The 20,862-nt window shown below is 42.2% G+C and overlaps 1 protein-coding gene across 1 annotated transcript; it reads right to left on the reverse strand.

The window, feature by feature from the left end:
• Nucleotides 1–168: 168 nt before the first annotated feature.
• LIN7C (lin-7 homolog C, crumbs cell polarity complex component) lies at nt 169–13,344 on the reverse strand. Its single transcript, XM_064715541.1, has 5 exons — nt 13,272–13,344; nt 8,212–8,330; nt 6,645–6,716; nt 6,084–6,293; nt 169–3,631 (listed from the first exon to the last, which is right to left on the reverse strand). The coding sequence occupies exons 1-5, from the start codon at nt 13,306–13,308 to the stop codon at nt 3,476–3,478; spliced, it is 594 nt and encodes a 197-aa protein (XP_064571611.1). The 5' UTR covers nt 13,309–13,344; the 3' UTR covers nt 169–3,475.
• Between the last annotated feature and the right edge of the window lie 7,518 nt (nt 13,345–20,862).

Below are 20,862 nucleotides of genomic sequence, written 5' to 3' on the forward strand. Positions count from 1 at the left end.
AAAAGCCACCAGGAGACAAAAGAAGCAGAGATTTAAACTTTCTCTTTGGATACCCACACACCCCCAGGTGTTTATGTTATGCCCTAGAGACTATAAACAGCCAATTGAAGCAGTCTGGAACCTGGACTTGAAATGGAAAATTAGAACAAAAACACACAAACACGATGGTGTGAGACTGAATTTTTATTTTTCTGTTGATAAACGCAAAGATCCTTCACAGCAGCAACAGATGCAGAAGTCACTTGCAGAAATGACAGCTCTTGTTAATATGTTGGTATACCCATGTGTGAGAAGTGTGTAGGGACTGCAGATTACACAGTACAGGCACTGCTCAGTAGTAACAGAGATCAAGTTTCTTGGAGTATTTTAATCAACCCTTTCCTTATTAATAAAGGGTTCTTGTAGCATCAAAGATGATTATTAATTAGCTGGTTGTTATTTTTTTTGTTACTGTAATTTAAAAACATTTTATCAAACTCTACACGTACTATTTATATGCCCAGGTACACCTCTCCACATTTTGTAGTGGTTGCCAAACCAGAACCAAATGCTACAATTCAGAATGAAAATGCTACTGCATTTAGCAGCTCTAGCTGCAGTGAAGTAAATATTTCATCAGAGTAACAAAACACACCCTGTTCAGTAATACAAGGGACATGGTTTGTAAAATGAACATTCCTATCTTGTATCCATACCTTTCTGTAATATATATATTTATATATGGCTCTAAAACATATCTCTACTAATTAACAATTAAATTAAAACACATCCACAATTGGTCTAACTAGTGATTTTGGTCTCAATACTTTAGACATTAGTTGTTCCATAAAAATATACAATTCAACAACATGGTTGTATCAGCAACATGAGGCCTTTTGAAAGAGGCCTATGACATAAAACCAACCATGCAATTCAGTGCTCAATGTCATCTAACTGATAAATATTTATACTGCATTTTCAAATTACCAGTATCTCCCAAAGGTCTCTTTGCAGGCTTACCATGCTTACAGACATGCAGAAAGCAATCACATTTCTCACTTGCCCATAGCAACCACATTTTTTGTTCAAATAGATCAACTGACAAAGCACAAGCTTCAAGCTGTCATTTTTAGATTACTAACCTTTTCCTTTCTTTCACATATTGCTTCATGTGAAATAAGACTAGGGATTAGCCACACAGCAAGAACTGCACTTCTCAGTTTAAGCCTCTAAAAATCAAATTACTAACAGTCAATTAGGATGTACTCATAGCTGCCATACAAGTGAACTGATACCCAGTAGACAATGAAGTTAACTCTTCAAAAGGTGTAGCTTAAAAACCCAAACCCAGAACCTGAACTACACAAGTACAGCATCAAACCTGGCAGGTGCCTAAAAGTGGATCTCCGTAAGAAATTGTCCAAATGATACACAAAACCCATGGCCCCATCCAGAATCCATGAGCTAAGACAGGAGCTGTCCACAGATGGAGATGTCCTTGTTCAGCAGTTGTGATGCAGTACTTGTGCAGGACAAGCAGCCCCCAAGTCAGAAGCAGTCAGTACTCAAACCCCAGACAGGCTCACATGTCACAGTAACCTGGCATATAAGATTCAATAACAATCAGTCATTTAGGTACTAATTCCAGAAGCAATACATTCAATATGGAAATAAGACTGCAATAAAAGAGAATAGAAAGACAAGGATGGTATGACAATTAAGATGAGTAATTCTTTTACAGAGCAGAAAGTCAGGGGAATATCTGGACTTCTTTTGCACTGCATTTACATATCTTCTGTTTCTCAATATAAAAATACATCTAGAGAGTCAATCCAGAACTGCAAAACAGCAATCATGTTTTTCCCCATAACTGCTTTAAAATCAGTACAAAATAATGTAAAGTACAGGAATGATTGTTGCAAATTTGTAAATGTTGGCCATTACAACATCATTATATAAGAACACCAACTGTAAATTATTTACAGGAGAGGTAATACAATTTCCAGAGTAGTGAATTATAATTTAGCAGAAGTGTAAAAACAAGGTACTTACCAAAACCATTACAAAATCTGGTATTGTTATCAGCTACACAGTAGATTGTGATTACATTTTGCAGTTGACATACAACATATCCCTAAGAAAAGTGCCAAAATACTGCTACATAATCTTCCTTTTTTAAAAAAAGTCAGTTAGCAAAACCCCCAGCCGATTCTAAGCTAAGCAATGTCAAAAGAAAGCAGGAAAAAAGAATGCTGATTGTACAACTATGTCTTATTAAATGCCTTTGAAAAATCTGTAAATTCACTTTGTCACTTAAAAGTCTGACACAAGACTTAATAAAAAAGCCAAGAGAAATATCACCATATATGCTTCCCCAGGGCATTTCAGGCCATTCTAAACCTACACATAACTCTAACCCATGGGGCACAGGGAGACTGCAGACATTCTGAGACTGCCTGAGCTGCTGAGGGTTGCTGTGCTCAGGGGCCAAGTGTCCTGCCGGGTGCCAGCCAGCAGCAGCGCAGCCAGGGCCCTGCTGGGGCTCACACCCTGCAGGTTTTTAACAGCAGCCCAGGGGCTGGCACACATCACCCTCAGCAAACCCTTCAGAGGGACTCAGCAGGCTGGAGAAACGGGCAAACAAGAGTCACAAAGGTCAGCACAGAAAAGTGCAAAGTCCTACACAAGGGGAACAGCCCTGTCCAGCGGCACAGACTGGGGACTGAGCAGCTGCAGACAGCCTTGCAGAGAACAGCAGCGAGCCATGAGCCACCCCAGGCCCCTGCAGCAAAGAAACCCCACAGTGCCCTGCTCTGCACTGAAGGAGCATGCCAGCAGGCTGGGGGAGGGCACTCTTCACTCTGCTCACTCCTCCTGAGACACAGCTCGAGTGCTGGGTCCAGCTTTGGGCTCCCCAGCCCAACACAGAAATGGGCACACGAGAGTCAATCCAGTTAAGGGCCACAAAGGTGGTGAAGTGACTGGAGTATCTTACAGACAAGGAGAACTTGGGAGAGCTGGGATTGTCTCTCTCACCTGGAGAAGAGAGGGCTCAGGTGATCTCACCAGCCCGTGTCAATGCCTGAGAGGAGGAGTGAAGGACGAGCCTAACTCTTCCAGTAAATCTAGGGATGGACAAGAGGAAGGGAGCACAAGTGGAAACAACAGAAGCTCTACTTAAACACAGAAATGGATCTTCATAGTGTAAGGGAGAGCAAAACACCAGAACAGACTGCCCAGACATCTTCTGGAGTCTCCATCCTTAGAGATATTGAATAACTCAGCTTGTCACACTCCTGGGCAACCTGCTCCAGCTGGCCCCCCTCTCAGCTGGGCAATGGGGCACGGACTAGATCCAGTCCCTCCAACCTCAGCTGTTCCACAATGCTATGAAAAGGACAGGGTTTTAGGACAGGCATTGGATCAACTGAGTCACAAAGAAACTACAAAATGCAAAAGGAATATATATTTTCTCTTTAAGTTATTGCACACAGTGTTAATTCTGCTGCCTTCGTTTTGCTGATCTCATCTTTTCAAACCTCGACTCCATTTCTTCCAGGACTTTTGGTGTGTATCGCACAACCAACTTCACCTTGCCTTGAGCTGCCTTCAGCAGTTCCACTGCCTTCTCATGGTGCTCCCCTTCCACGCTCTGTGAAGCACAAACCAGCTGGTGTTAGTAAAGACACACACTGAAAACTGATTCTTACATTCTTTGCACAATTCTATATAAGTATAAGCCAATACATTTATTTATATGTACTCTATTTTCAAGATTGCATAGGACAATGTAAGACAATTTCAGGAGTTACGTTTGAACAAACCAAGTGAGGGGATGATAAAAATACTAATTAGTGTTAGCAAAAGAATAGTGCAAAAATCTTTAATCTATGCTGAACAATTCTGCAATGATAACCTTAGTCGATTATGAAATTACACTCAAAACCCAGAAGCTTCAGGAGAATACTTACATCAAATTTAATATTATTTTTCTTCTTTTGCACGCATTTTAAATTTAGCAGTCACCCTCAACTTGCTTAATAAATTGGCACAGCCAGTTGCAAGGTAACTGCCTTCTTGTGCTACCTGGCATCACAACAAGGCAGAACAGTGCATGCTGGCTGCTTGCAACGGAGCAACTACCATGCAGTGTGTTGCTCCATGTGGCTCTCAGCAAACCCACACCATTCCAGTTCACTTCCTCTCAACTCATCAATAGCCTAACCCAACTCAGAAGACCACAATAAAAATGCTCTCAGAATTATACCAACTCTCAGAATTTCTTAGAATTATATTAGATTATCTATTATCTAGATTCATCTCATTACAATTTTTAAGCAGCCCTTCTCAAAAATGGCATCCAGTACATTCCTACACAGCATATATTTTATCAGCAACACTTCTTCCTCCCCAGCTTATGAAACACAATGCCAGGGCCACTCCAAGCCCACCTCCCACTGGTGTTATTAGAAGGCAGGTGATGTACTTATTGATTGGAGAGTTTCCCTGTTACTATAAAGTTACTTACAGAAAGAGAAACAACAGTTAAAAAACCCAAGATATTTCTCTTCTGCCAGACCACATATATCTGAATGTTTTCATTTTTGTTATTCAAGCGGATGTGTAGGCTGCTCTGTTTAAAACTGGTAATAAAAGGTTTGTAGAGCTCTGTTTAATTCTATGAGAACACCTAAACTCTGGAGTACACTAAAGATCTCCCACCTGAAAAAAATGAACTGTTTTTCAGTCATATTCTCTGCAGTCCTGGCAGTGCTATTTTCTATTATTATTACTAAAGTATAAATTACAATCACAAGAAAATGCCTGTCATGCATTATGATGATTCCACCTGTAAATGTCAGATGACAAGGATTTTCTGAATACAGCAGCATTCTTAACAGCATTTATGCACTTGCTGTATTCTTACAAGGCCTATATATATATTTACACATGTGCATGCATGCAGAGAGCCACTGTTAGCTGTCCCAGCTGCCTGATGATCAGGCTCAGTTTTGGGTGGGGTGGTGGTTTTGCTGTCCTTAAGAGAGTCTGTGGGTGAGGAAGGCCCCATCTGAGGACAGTTTGGCACCAGTGCCAAGAGGTTCCCCAGTAATGGAAGGCAAAAGCAAGCACAGCTTCATCAGTACAGCTGATTTCTCTGATGCCTCTTGAGGAGGAAGCTGGAGTCCCAGGTAACAATCAGGAGCCAGGTATGTCAGAGATTTGTGCCAGCCAGGAGCTCCTAGAGTACAGCACCCAGGATCTGTACCTAGCCACTATTCCTTTCAAGAGTCAAAAACCCCCAGAATCTAGTTTGACCCTCAGTCTTAAAATAAAACTTGGTTTACAGATGTAATAAGAATATTAATTTTAAGCCTGCATAGAGCCTCTCTGTAAATAAAAGCAAGTGTTTGGGAGATATTCACATGCATGTGACTGAAAGATGTCTCAAGTCAAAACCTTTCCTTTCCAGCCTCCCCTTGTTTCACTTTTTATATTGTTGATTCTTCAGAAGAGAATATTTACTAAAAAAAAAATAATTCACAACAGCACTTTAGACACACAATTCTCAAAATACAGTAAAAAGCTTGCTTCTGAAGGTCAGTAAAGGTAAGTGGAAGTATAAAAAATACCATACAAGGTAACACCACTTTGTAGTCCCATCTCATTACAGCTTCCATCATGCAGTAGCATGAAAAAAATAAGAGTCTGGTTAGCCAAAAGGAACATAGCATAATTTACTACCTACCTTAGAAGGTGCAGAAAACTCCATTAGTAGAAATCTGCATCATGAAACTCCAATTAAAAAGGAAGGCAGTTTGTATTTTACAAAACTCTCTGACTACATTTATACAACCCCTCAGAATCTGAAATACTGATATAGACAGTACAGTTCCTTTTTGAGACAGATAATAAAAGCATAATCCCAAAATTCACAATGCACACAACTCTACAGAAACCTAAGCAAATTTGTTTTGGGAGCACAAAAAGAAAGCGTTTTGCCAAGATCAGAAGAACAAGGAGCTTGAGCCATGTGTTCTCTGTGCCCCCTCAAGTGGAAACAAGCAGCCACTGCTACACAAAGAGAGGAAAGCAGCTCCTACCACTCCGTTGACAGACAGCAGCTGGTCTCCACGCTTCAGGCCTCCATGTCTGTCAGCTATGCCTCCAGGGATAATGCGAGAGATATAAATTGGAGAGTTTTGTTCTTTGCCTCCCATAATGTTGAAGCCAAGGCCTTCTTCTGTTTTGGGTAGTTCAACCACTCTGGGATGGGAATGACCTTCACTAGCAGCAAATGCAGCTACTGTGGCCTGTGAGAAACGAGATTTTCTCATTTACAGGAAACAGAATACAGTTCCTTTAGCTAGGCACAGTGAGCAGGCTGAAAATGTATTTCATCTCAAAGTACTTACATGTTAAGACAAATGAGACAATTAATTCCCTACCTACCAACACTAGCATGAAAAATTCAGAACTCCAAGAATAAAACTGAAATGAAAGAAATGTAAAAACCACAAGTCTTGTTATACCTTTTAATAACCTGTTCAGCTTATCCATTTTATCAGACATCTAGATAATAGCCTTCTGAATTTTAAATAATCTTCTGCTTCTGAAGTAATGAACTACTGTATTTTTTTTGCAAGTTATGGTTTGGCTTTTACCTTTGCTGTTGCATTAGCTCTGACTTCGGGGCTACTGCTGATATCCACAGTTTCATACACATGTTCATACACCTTTAGAGACAAAAGAGTTTCAGTATGAGTAAAACAGGTATTTTCCTGCTTAGGTAATGTAACAAAATAGCAGGGGCAACTCAGAACTGTGTACATTAAAAGCACACATCCCTAATGTTGACCCCTGACCCACAACAAGAACAGGCCATCCAACACTCACTGAAGAAACAACTCTCTCAATATTTTTGCTGCTCAGTCTCAGCCTAAGGCTCCCCTCCTTGCACAGGACCCAGACCCCAGCAGGACTCAGGGAATGCTCATGGCTGGGCTGCCACACATCCCTCCAGGTATTTTCTCTTGCTGGATTCAAGCTGGAATTGTTCAACATGGATACACACAAAACCACTTCAGGGCAGTGTCACAGACATCTTTTATGAAAATTCCTTTCCTTAGGGTTTTTCCTCCTGAGAAGCTGAGAGGCCTCAGGAACAAAATGTAAACATTGATTATCTGCTGCTGTGGAATGCAACAGGTGCCTCTGTGATTGGTTCCATGTTGGATGTTTCTAATGAATGGCCAATCACAGTCAGCTGGCTAGGACACACTGTCCAAGACAGAGCCTTTGTTATCATTCTTTCTTATTCTCTTCTTAGCCAGCCTTCTGATGAAATCCTTTCTTCTATTCTTTTGGTATAGTTTTAATGAAATAAATATCATAAAATAACAAATCAGCCTTCTGAAACATGGAGTCAGATCCTCATCTCTTCCCTCAACCTGAGACCCCTGTGAACAGTCACAGGGCAGCTTTTCAAGGCTTTGCTGACAACCCATCCCTCCCCAAAAGCTCCCAAATCTTCCTTCAACTTTAGCAACTAACTGAGCATCTCAGGGAAAAACAAGGACTAAAAACACAAAGACAATAAGGATACTAATGCTAAAGAGGTGCTTCCACTGCAGGCTAACCCACATCTCATCTGCCTGCCAACCATTTGTACTTGCTGAGCAACAAGTACAGTGTCCTCAATGGCATCAAAACATCAAGATGACACCTGTGTCTACAAACACGGTTTTTTTAAAAATCCTTCCAGCTGTTATCATCAGTATTAATATAAGGAACAGCAATAGCAAGGCACATCCAATCACCTAAAAGTCTCCAAAACAATACTTGGGATGAAGATGAGGTGGCACAAGACTCCACCTAAAGATGGTGTGGATTTGGCTTAAAAATAACATTTGGTACTTTGTCTTACATAGGCAATTGGTACTTTGTCTATTCTTACATACCAACTGGAAAACATCCTGCTAGCTGCCAGTAAGGACAGACTCTCCAAATAACCTTTAAGAAGTAATTTGCTACTAAGCCATTATACACCTATGGTGTCCCAAATTATTTTATTTTGAAATTACTTAAAAATAAGGCTTATTCTGTTAAGCTCTGTAAATTAAATGCTGCTTTATCAAGTTCCAAATCAGCTTACTGCAGTGAACACAAAAAGCAAAATGCAAATCATACTGGTCTTTGACTGAAGGTAACTGTTCCATCAAGTTAACTTACCTCTCTTACAGCATTACAGAATTCACTCTGCAGAACCCTTTGCAATGCCTGTAGCTTTTGTGGTGGCACTTCTCCACTTCTCTGTAACTTTTCCAGCAATTCAATTGCTCTGCAGATGTCTATGAAAAAAATAAAGCACTAGTAATGAGGAATGCCTGAGGAATCTCAAGGTATCTTTGTTTTTTTTTAAATTAAGGGAGCAGTCTGTGTGTGCACTTGCATACACTTTATGCTTTAAGTTTTGTTATCCATAAAACCATGTCCTTACAAAAGGCTACAATAAAACACTACTTCAGCCTGTTATAAATCAGCCACAAAAACAACCTGGACAGATCTGGACAACCTGGACAACACTGACATGCAAATTGCAAAGACAATTCAGTTTGTCCTCAAAGGACTGAAATATTGGTATGTCTATTAAAGTATTGGAAATGTACTCTTCATAATACTTTATGGATGGCATTTTGTTAACACTAGCTTAATATTATCAAATATGCTCATTATGAAATATAATATTTTAATATTCTCAAATATGCTAATGTTCCTTTTATAGTCAAAAATTAGTTCAATAAGGTATACTCAATACTGCCCAAAGAAGAGGGCTGAAAACTATCTGGCCTATTTCTTTCCCCTCAAATGTTTATAAAACCAGCAGAACTCCTTTTTGTATTCTCAGCTGAGAGACAACATCTCCACAGTCTAGAATCCTGAACCCCAAACCTCTTTCAGTTCCTTGAAATTTGTTCCTAAGAGTTGGCACTGTCCATTTTCTCATAAATGCTGCTCTGTGTAATGAACTCCATGAGGGATTTGACTCCAGACCAGAATGACTCAAGACAGGCACCAAATGCAATGTGACATTCTTTTGGCAGCACCAGAACATATTCACATCCCTCACTTGTACTTCCAAACTGTTACATGAGTGATTATTCTGAAACACAGAAGTCCTTGAACAGAACTAGAACAGTCTCTTGGAAAAGCAGATTGAAAGGATTATTTTCATTATCACAAAGACAAAAGAGCAGTGATTAATCTACTATATAAAATTATGCACAGATCATTTTAGAACAGGATGAAGTCTGGAACACTGCTAGTCCCAAAGGCATTACTTCCTTTTTCTGTAATTAACCTCTAGGCACTCAATTTTCACGTGAATGCACAGCTACTCAGTGCTACCACGGCAGCACAGAGGAGGCGCAACAGCCACGAACCTCTGAAACAGGAGCGTAACAAGAGAGCAGTTCTGTACCAGGATGAGAAGGCAGCAGGGTGCATGCTCTGAAATCAGGACACAGCCCACAGCAGTGCTCTGTCCATGGCAGGAATTACCAGACACACCCAGGTTGTGCAGCAGAGTGAACAAGGCAAACCTGAAGCACACAGCCTGGTCATCCATGCACTGGAAACAAATCCTTCATCGGAAAACACTCAAGCACCACAGCCACAAGACTCAAATTATTTCTGATGATAGTTAACATTCCATATATTTCCATGTGCCATGAGAAGTTGGTGCTTTCTGGCAAGCATTTCCAAGCTTTATAAGCATCAGCTATCTAGAGCAATGCAATATCAAAACCTAAATGAGCTACTAATAATCCCATGTTCTACAGAGAAGACATTTTTCACAGTTAGTATCTGTATAACTGCAAAATAAAAAAAAACCCCATATTTAAAGCCTATTTCCCAATATATATTTTGTAATTCATTCAAAACCCAAAACAGTTGGTGATATTAAAGACATTCTAGATTATACAAAATCACCAACATTCTTAGTAACCCCTGTGCTCAGCACCAGCAGTACTGATTAACATAGCACTAATTGATTCATAAAGCAGCCCACTGATCAGCTTCAAGAGCTATGATCAAATGGAAACATCAGCACTTCCACCCTGACAACACTCCATGGGTCAATGACAAATGTCAATTATCTATCAACTACAGCACCACTACCATTTCAGTACCTGCAGATGTTTGCAGACAAATTATTATGACATGCACATAAGGGCTCCAGCCCCCTGTAGCCATACCTGAGCCCATGGTCTGTGAACCACATTAAGATGTAAGATGTACAAACTTGCTATCAGTTTGAGTGGCATTCTGCAAGAAACTTTAAATGGTGACAACAATGTACTGGTACAAGGAGTAGCTGGAGAAATGAAGACACCAGAATTCCAAGCCATAAATTATCCTTTTTCCACCTTCATGTTTTGTCATTAAGTTAGATATGCTTCCTACCTGTATCTCTTAACAGACTAAACATTAATGACACAGCACTTTTTACCCTAAGGTAAAATTGGTTTCTTTGGGAATCAGCTCTGTCTTTCATTAACTACAGACTAAAACACAGAATCAGCTTTTCTAAAAGTGATTAAAATAGAATGAACTGGATTCATTTTAGATGAAACTGAAGTAGAGGACACAAATAAAAAAGCATTTTCAGATCAAGGACTAAACTATTGGTATAAAGTAAAAACTCAGAGCATCCTCACACAGCATGAGAGTCAGATCCTCAGTTCTCAATAAACCATCTATGCCACCACAGTTCTTGCTCAGGCAGGTAGAGAACACATCCCATCAGCAGGACACTGCTCCCAGCAGCGGCTCTGCTGTGTGCTATTGACAGGATCCCACTACACCAGTGTGGGAGTGCAACTGAGCACAGCTTTGTTCCACTGAACTGCACTGGGCACCACCAGCCAGAAGCTGAATATCCAATCTATCCCAGCAACACTGCCTTAGGAAAAAGTTTTGCTGGGAATAAGGGGCAAAACACACCTTCCTTCATTTTTCAAGAGAAGCTTGCTGACTACTGTGTTGAGGTAATCTGCTTCCTCCTGAATGACTAGTTGGAATATGATCAGCTGAAAGCTGTGCTGCTCCCAATACAGACACCAGAGCCCAACCAACTGCTCAGCACCAGAGACCAAAGTGAACAGTACACAAGTGGTCCAGTGATGGATTTCAACCAGGATTGACACAGATGTAGCTCCAGAGGTGGATAATTCAAAAAACCCAAACCATAAAACTAACTGTAAAAAAGAACCCATACATAATGGAAAATTTGCTTTTCTTTTCACCTCTTCTTCCTTGTTATACCACACTGCCTGCTCTTCACAAATCATTTTTTGGGATCACTAGATTGAAATCCCGAAAAAAAGAAAACATTTAAACTAAAAGAATGTTGTGGGGGAAAAGCCAGCAAGATGGCATGTGTGACCAAAACACAGAAAGAGAAAAAACACAGCATCCTCACAGATACTCCTGATTATTCACCTGCACTGCTTATGTGCAAGCATTCTAGATGCCTGAGCTGTGTGCAGAGTTAGCACATCACCACTAAACTGTAAGAAGGACTGAAATGTTAACTGTGGTTTCATTCCTGCCCTCTGGTGACTTGGGGAGGCGGTGTACAAGAATTTCCAGTGGCCCTCGTGGTAAGCATAAAGTACTGATTTCAAATCAGCTCATTTTTACACTATTCTCTCCTGTCTTCTGCTGTATGCCAACAACATGAGTGACTTTCACTTTCAAGCTAATTATGACTCATCATCAGGTTAAGTGCAGCCGACCCCACACGATTAACAGTTACCTATTTCTGTAAATAAAGCTCTTGCTTTTACAAAGGGCTCCCTTTTTTCTCCTTTCCTTAAAAAGACCAATATGCCTGAAGAGCAAACAGCTCCTCTGCTTCACTGATCCCGAAGCAACTCTGCAGATTTGTTTGTTTTCAGGCACAGAGCACAGTGGCAGGGTAATGAGCTGAAGGATGGGACCTGAGCCTTAAATCTGCAGACCTCCCAAGCACAACTAATCCAGGGCTGCAGCAGCTGCCCTAATTAACAAGCTCTGAGCAGAAAGAGTAGATGAGCTGTGTGAAGCAGAGACCTTACATAACTCACTGTTTACAGGCCAACTCGCACAGTACAAGGGGTTCCTGGGGGGGAATGGGAAGCAGGGCTGGCAAAACCAGAAAAACGGAGCTCCTCAGCAGGTAACACAATAGCAGCAAAAAAAGGAAGTGGGTATGTACAGTGTGTTACACACCTACAGAAATACATCTAGAAGCAAGAGCAGAAGTGGCGCTGCTAGTGGGAATGGTAAGGGGAAAAGTCAGCAATCAATCACCTCTACTTCACCTGTTTTCCTTTTCAAAAACATGATTTCTAATTATCAATAATCATTTCCCATGTACACCTCAGTTTCCAGTCCCCACTATCCTAAATCCACAGCAACAAACCAATCGTCTATATTGTTATAAAAGCATCTGTGGACATTACACGGTACCAGATCATCACAGTGAAGGAAATTTATAATTGTTTCCTAAAAGTTGGGGACAAATCTCACAAACATACTACACAAAAGTACCCAACTAGGTTCTACACTTGATCTGTTTTGCTCTTAACTTCAGTTATACAGCACATGTATTAACAACACAAATTAAGACTACATGCTAGAAAAAATGGGATGAAAAGAAGTATGAGAGGGTAACAGAACACAATCATGAACAATGTAGCAGGATCCCTGCATGCGTCAGCCGTCCTCTATAAAAGAAGTAAATGATTATTCCTAACACACAGCCAACCGACTGAACTCAGAACTCTAAGACTTCTGCTGTGTTGAGATGAAGTTTTACCACGAGAGAAGCAGAAACCGAGAGACAGCAGACTGAGTAAGAGCAGGCTGAAGCGTTCACAGCAGCCCAGGCAGAGCACACACAGCTACAGAAGGCCCCAAGGCGAGTGCCCCTATGGAAACTCGGCCGCAAACCGAAACGGAGAAAAACCTCCGGGGGCTGCACAAAGCCAAGCCCAACAGGTCGGCCCCACCGAAACGCTCCCAAGAGCCAGGAGCGGGGGCACCCCGCTCAAATCCCATCAGCTGTTCGAACGAGCCGCGGCTGCGCCCGGCGGAAAGCAGCGGAGGGGCTCCTGCGGCCGGCCGGGAGCGCGGCACGGCCACTGCTGCCGCCAGCCCGCGGCCCCGGGCCGGGCCGGGAGCTGCACGGCCGCCTCCGCCCGGCCGAGCGGAGAGGCGCCCGTGCGGGCCGCGGCCGCGCTCACCTCGCTCCAGCCGCACCGGCTCGCCCAGCGCCGCCATCTCCTCCTGCCCGCCCCGGCGGAAGTGACGCGGCAACGCCGGAAGGGCGAGGCGGCCCGGCCGAGGGCAGAGCCCCGTGAGGGGCGGGGGAGCCGCCGGGGCCAGCCCGGCCGCGATCGCCGCTGCGGGGCCGTGCGGGCCGGCGGGGCCCGGCAGCTCCAGCGTACCTGGCCATTATTCCTCTGGACCGTGCGATGCCCAAATCCTGATGGGAATTTCCGTGGAAAATGTTCTCTCCGTTTTGTTCCCCATGCTTTAGCGTGACTGAGGACTATTGACACAACACCACACTGCGGGGGCAGATCCTTCTGTGCGCCCCTGGAGATGGGATATGTACATATTCTAAATACGTAAATAGTGTTAAATACACGTACGTATGCAGACCCACAGAGAGAGAAATGTTGTCCACCTGGACTTCAGCACGGTTTTTGACACTGTGCAGAAAAAACAGTGTCGACAAAGGAGACAGAAGAGTTCTGCAACTTCTTCAAACAGTGGACTCTATAGGCCCACTATACAATAGTGTATTATATAACAAATATTACAAATAATATATTATATTTAAATATATAAGTAATATAATATATAAATATATAAAACATATATTCATTTATATATCTTATATAGTTATACATAAATATATACACACATATATATTATTTATTTTAAATATTATTAACATATATTTAATACATTAAATATAAAAATATATTTAAGATATAAATATATTTAGTATATGTAATATATAAATATAAATTTTTATATATTAATATATAATATATAAACGTTTTTATTATAATTTTATATTTATATATTAAATACAAATATAAATTTATATATTATATTATATATAATATATAATTATATATAATTTATATATAATATATTCTATGAATTAATATAAATTAATATATTCATATAAATGACTTATATTTAAATAAATAAATAATAAATATGCTTATATCGTTATAGAAATAATACAAAATTATATCATATATAGCAAACCATATATATATTACACGTAATAGCCATTTTTGTATTTACAAATATACACACATAGAAATATGGTTCTGCCTGTGTGAAATGTGAGACATGCTTTATATTTCCTGTTTGGCACCCGTTTCATCTCTTTGTGGGGCTAATGCATTGAATTTACCATCTGCCTTAAATCACTGCAAGTACAAGCATGACATACTGTGTGAGTTTCTTCTGGAAAATAGTAGGGGACTACTTCAGAACATGTATTTATATGCTCCTAATTTATTCTGAGGGTAGAACTCTCCCCATTTGGCTTTGATTTCATCCGCATTTTGTGTGTTTTGCTTTGAAAGAGAATTGTTCTCAACAGGTCTCAAAGTGTCCGCCAGAGTGGCAGTGATGTACTCGCTTCTCTCTGTGATTTATTTCCATGTCAGTTCCTCTCAGGCTGAGGGCTGCTGCATGTGCGTTTCGGTTGGAAGGTCACACAAATGGAATTCTGCAGGTGAACAGAATTAAACCTTCACAGACTCGTTTCCGGCGAGAAGCGTTTTAGCAGCCGGAATTGTGAAATGCTTCTGGAACAAAATCCAGATGTTTCTACCAGTGGTGTAGGAGCCACCATTCTGTTAGAAGTGGTTGAAATCTTAAATAACCTGCCCAGACTTTAGACAGATTAGCCTATGGAGAAAAATGAGTGTTCAGCAATGCTTCATCAATCCTAAGCCTTTCTGAAGGACATATATGAGAGTACATGTTTAAACTTTTAAAGTGCCATTCTTCTGACTTCTGTAAGGACTCAAGATTCAGAGGCTAAAGTGGCTGCTTTAAATTTCCTGTAGACCCAGTGACCTGGACAAGGACATTACAAGCATAAGAAAATCTGAAAAGCAGATTTTAACTAGTGCTGTCACTGTCTACTTGATAGCACTCTCCAGCTTAAACGCCATCACTCCAGCAATTCGCACTGATTTATATCTGCAGGAAAAAAAAAACCAGCAAAACAAACAAAAAAACCCAAACCAGAACAAAGTTTGGGTTTCTAGGTTGTGATCTGTGAAGAAGAATATTGATAATGTAATAGTTAGCAGGAGACAGGGTTCGAATTCCAGCTGAAGAAGTGGAATGCCAGTGCAGAACAACGGAGGGAAGAAAAGCAGGGCTACAGGTTGTACAGAAGAAGAAAAAGCCAGGCATACCCACTTCTTTTTCCTTTCTGATGTAACATCCTAGCACTCTGCTGCATTTTTACAGCACTGTCTGATTTTTGCAGCAGTGTCTTAAGTTGCAAAGGTGGACAGAAGTATTTCAGTGTGGTTTTTATCTTCAAACAAAAAAAATGTACTTAAAGAAATAGCCACTGTGTAAGTCCCAAGTCTGTGCTGATGCACTGGAAGAGAGTGAACTGCTGAGTCTTGAGCATGCTGTGTTTTTCTCAAGAAAAATTCAATCCATAAATGGATGCTGACACATTAAGTGTTAACATGACAAACTCTTTGTGCCATCTTAGTCAGGAAAACCAGATCCCAAACCTGGCACTGCAGCCAGGGCCTGGTGTGTTTAGAAGTGGATACAAAGGAGCAGACTTAGTCGGAAAAATTGATATATATTTGAATTAAAAAAAAAGTTCAGTACTTACTTTCACTAGCATCAAGATGAAACCAGGATTAAAATTTTTAATGACAAACTACAATGAGAGAAAGACTGCAGAATATCTAGGAATTTTGTGGCTAGAAAGCTCTTGAGGAGATGTGATAGAAAGCAGGGAGTCAACCCAAAGATGTCATGTCTGAGCTCAGCTCACTAGTCACAAGGCTACTGTATTTTCTAACATTTTTCTATCACCTATTGGTTTTTACATTTCCCCCTACCCCTTTAAATGCTTGCTTTTGTTTCAGTCCAGATCAAAACCAACTACAACAACCACAGGTTCATGTTTTGATTGTAACAGCAAAACCAGTAATTTGCAGTCTTTGCACAAATGTACATTGACATGTGAATGGAAAATTAAAAAGTTCCACTTAAAGAAAGAGGCACGTGTATAATCAGACACAGAAATCATAAAACTACCTGTACTTACTACTTACTTCTAGTTCCAAATTAATATCCTAGGCTACCTCTTTCAAGGTGAATAAAGTAATCATGAGGACATGGCCTATTCTGGAAGTGCTCCAGCATTACCCATCTCCCTCACACCTCTTATTTTCACTAGATATCCTTGCTTAAGCCCAGCAACTTAGTAGTAAACATATCTCTAAGAAGCCCACTCCAAATTTGGTCAATAGTACTTTTTCTCTTCATTCATTTCTTTTCATTCTTTCTCCAATGGATTTGTGCAACTTCACAGGAAGCACAACTCAATTACTGCACACCTTTAGCCTTTAATGTTTTCTGATGAGGACATCTGAGGCCACACTCTGCTCATGCTGGAATATGTTAGCATTTCTGGAAGTGAATATAAAAAAAAAATATGCAGCTGAAGAGGTGCTCATGATTTTGTTTAAATACAGCAACTAAGTATCTGTTAACAGGTTTAGAAATTACAAATAAAAATTCCCACATTCGTGGCCACCAGACTATATTAATTTTGCTAAATAAACGACATATAGCTTTATTTTAAAAAGTCCAGCTAAAAAGTATTAAAAATCAGGGTTTGTTGTAATAAGCAGCTGCACTTCTAGTTCTGCTTTAAGACCAAGTTTTCTAGTCCTTTCCTGTTGCCTGCCCCAGGTGAGTAACACGACCCTGGTGAGATAATGGAGGAGGTTCTCCCGTCCCTGCCTTGGGCCAGAGCGTGGCTGTGGTGACAGATGCCTATGCCTGCATGTGTCAGGCAAGGGCTGCTGCTCGCTTCCAAATGGTTCCTTGATATGGCATCCCCAAAGAGTCTGTAATCCTTGTCTGCTTTGTTCTGCATTGCTTAATATCCAGTGACTCAGCAGCATTCCCTGCCACCCACTGGCACATCTCCCCTGTTATTTTATGCATTGTGAAACAGCCGTGATTTCATTTCACGGGTGAGGAATGAGCCTGCCACACGTAATTCCCCAGCACTTATGTGGGATCTTATCAGGGAACTTCACAGCCCCAGGAAAAGTTCAGCTGGCATCTCAGTAAAAGCTCTGCTTTGTGGAAAGCCAGTTTTAAAGTGTTTATCCCAGTGATCATCCAGGGCCCAGGAAGCCAAGGAAATGGCAGGGCAAGCACCAAGGGACAATTCCTGCAGGAGTGATGAGCAGATGCTCCAGGAGAGGCACTGAAGCAGCTATGGAGCAGCACTGCCACAGCCCAGGAGCTTCTCCAGGAACAGCAGCTGCAGGTCCCCTGCTCCGTGGGACAAAGAGAGCCAGCTGACCCAGCTTCAGCATTGAAGGGACTTCAAAAGGCTCATAATGCTCTGCTCTCTCTGCTCCATGTGATTTTGAAGACTAGGTTGGTATATTCAGCTGCATAACTCTCTCCTGTTCTTTTGAAATAAATTAAAACCTTTGAAGAACTATCTCTCTTACCAACACTTCTGAATGGATGTAGCTCTCTGCTCTGGCCATTAGGATTTTCCCCTGGGAGGAGCTAGCCTTGATAGCTTGCTAGTTTGAGTTAAATGACTTAAAAGGTAAGTGGCATTTTGTTCTCATTACACTAAGAAAAGCCAATCAATATAAAGCCCATCAATGCATTAATATAAAAGCGGAAACCAAAGAAAACTGATATTAAAAGGAAATTCAGGATCCATTAGATTGAACACTACAACTCAGTTTCCTGAACTAGAGTTGACAAACCAGCAGTAAGTGTCCAGCAGGGAGTAGTTCTGCTTGATTATACTGACTGGATGATTTAATAGGTCTTTTTCCTCTCTAATACCTATGACCATATGGAAATCGATGGTACTTACACTTAGTGGAAGGACCTTCCCTCCCTTGCTCCAGATGCATGGCTGGAGCTGCCTGTGCAGAGCAGAGATCCAGCTGGGAGTCACCTCCTCACACAGAAACTCTAGGCCAAAACCCAAAGGATTTCATCTGAACTCTGAAAAACACCACCTCCTTTCCTTTGTAGGACTTCAGGCAGAACCTTGCCCCAGGAGAGGACAGAGTGCCTGTGGGAACCCAGGAAATTCTTCTGGCTGCCCTGGAGGGCTTGAGACCCTGGCATGGAGCCCAAGACCCCTGTGCCTTTGATCTTGACCCATATAAAACAATTGCCAACCTTTATATGAAGAATTACAAGTCAAAAGAGTTTAAGCAGAATGATAGTGAATTTATCACAGGGTAAAAAAATAGAATTTTTGGGGGTTTTTAGAATGGGGGTTCAGGAGGCAAGATGGAGGAATTTGGGCATGTCCAGCATCTCCTTCTTCTTCTTGGCCTGCACCTTCTGCTGTGATGGTGGCACTTTTGGACTGGCTTAGAGTAGAAGCTCACTGTCTAACATAGGTGATAGGTATTGGGAAATTATTGTAAATATCGTACATGTAGTTTTTAGTATAAAAATGTAACAGCACCCCAAGGGCAGGCAGTGTGCACCTCTGTCTGACCTGCTGCATGGACCTCAGCAGGCCAGAGAAATAATTTTATACATTAGAAGCAATAAACAAGCTTGAGAGTAAGAATAGAAGAGCTCTGACTCCTTTGACTGCTGGGCTGGGAAAAGAGACTTTCTAACACATCTGGGGTCACTGAGCAGCAGAGATTCTGAGAAGTGCCAGCTGTCTCTGGAAGGGCAAAGTGGGCAGCAGCTGGCAGCACAGCGAGCTCCCTGCCCTGCCCCCTTGTGGGACACAGGGGAGGGAACAGAACCGTGCAGCCGGGAGCACACACTGAGGTGTGCCCCCCTTTCACAGCCCTGGGAACACCCACCGGAGCGATGCGCCGAACAGCCCAGCCAGCAGCACTCACGCAGAGCGAATTCTCCTGTCCCACAGGCTGTGGAAATGCCGTGTCTGAGGAGTGGAAGCAGCTGCCCCTGGGTATTGCCGAGGTTTCATTGTGCGTTTCGTTTCTGAGCTGTCACTCCATCCCATTCCCAGCAGATACCACTCTGCTCTAGATGCTTGCTAACCAGGAACTGCTCCTTACCCAAATGCCAGAGCTTGACAGGAACATTTCTTCGTGTATTTTCAGAATGCAGTCTCAATCTACCAAAAACTGATCAACAGTATGACACATCTAATTAACAAGCAAAAAGGAAGGAGCAGGGCCGTGCCTACCCAGTGAAGACCATGGTGATAAGCCAGTGCAAAACTAAGCTCAATAAATCAAAAATATTTTAGTAAACAGTGACAGGACTATGGGAGATCACATTATACGTCAGCAGTGCTAATAAACAGCACAGGTGTAGGAGAAGCAATAAAATCTTGGAATGTGGTAGCGAAATAAGGGAAAAGGGAATAAAACATCCCTTCTGAAACAATCTTTATGAATTAAAACAACAAATATGACACAAATCTCCCCGGCTCCAAATCCCTTTGTTTCTCACCTGAACGCCAGATAATACCAGCAGAAACCCCAGCGGAGGCAGCATTGCAAACAGGACGCTGCTGCCTTGCACAGGAGATAATCTTTCTGGAACATTCTGTGTGAGGGCTGCGAGCCGCCGTCAGGAGAAGGACGAGCAAAAGAGCGCCTCAGGAAGAGAAGGGGGCACATGGATACGGGGGTGCCGGAGGGCACGGCCGCGGTGCGAATCACCATCACGTGGCTCTGCCATTGGCAGCCGCTCCTCACGGTGCCCCCGTACGCCACGGCGGCCCTCGCCGATAGCCACGGGAGCCGCACGCGTGTGGGAGCCTCGTGAGGGGAACAGGCTAAGAACGAAGCGCCCCGCGCGGGGCTGTGAGGAAATAAGCACACGCCACCCCCCGTCCCGCGTTTTATAAGGCGCGTGAGCGATCCCGCGCTGCGCTCTCACTGGTCAGATCTCCACGCCCACTCCAGAATCTGGACCAATGAAATGCCAGCAGCATTAGGAGAGATCTGATTGGCTAAGACAGCTGTCAATCAAGCCTGGTGGGGGGGTGTTAATTGACAAAGTAGCGACACCTGTGGAATTAATTACAAACATTTGTGATAATTCACAAAAAAGTGCCATAATTCACAAAAATGTGCCATAATTCACACAAATCTGTGATCTGTGAAATGTGAAATTGAAACAAATCTGTGATAATTCACACAAATCTGTGAAGTGTAAAATGTGAAATTCACACAAATCTGTGACAATTAGCACAAATCTGTGAAAATTCACACCAATCTGCAGTAAATCACACAAATCTGTGATCTGTGGCATTCACACAGTGCTGTGTTATGCTGATCAGGAATTGATATGTGACATGTGACATGGCATTGATATGTGCCGTATGATTGACACGTGCTGTGTGATTGACATGTGCCATATGAGTGACATATGACACATGGCAGCACAGAGGGGCACACACGAGGCACACCGTGAACATCAGAACATCGGGGTCACCCTGCCCAGCTGAGCTGCACCCAGAGCTGCCAGGGCTGCCAAGCAGGGCAGGGACAGTGCAGGTGCCAGCCCAGGGCTCAGGGCACAGGGACAGTGCAGGTGCCAGCCCAG

This window comes from Zonotrichia leucophrys, chromosome 5 (assembly GCF_028769735.1).
Source record: "Zonotrichia leucophrys gambelii isolate GWCS_2022_RI chromosome 5, RI_Zleu_2.0, whole genome shotgun sequence".
NCBI classification, from domain to species: domain Eukaryota; kingdom Metazoa; phylum Chordata; class Aves; order Passeriformes; family Passerellidae; genus Zonotrichia; species Zonotrichia leucophrys.

Bases quoted from the DNA above. Each gene is read 5' to 3' on its own strand.
- LIN7C (XM_064715541.1), bottom strand. From the start codon at position 13,308: ATGGCGGCGCTGGGCGAGCCGGTGCGGCTGGAGCGAG. The intron at 8,331-13,271 runs GTGAGCGCGGCC...TTTTTTTCATAG, and splicing joins GCCGGTGCGGCTGGAGCGAG to ACATCTGCAGAGCAATTGAA. The intron at 6,717-8,211 runs GTAAGTTAACTT...TTGTCTCTAAAG, and splicing joins TCTGTAATGCTGTAAGAGAG to GTGTATGAACATGTGTATGA.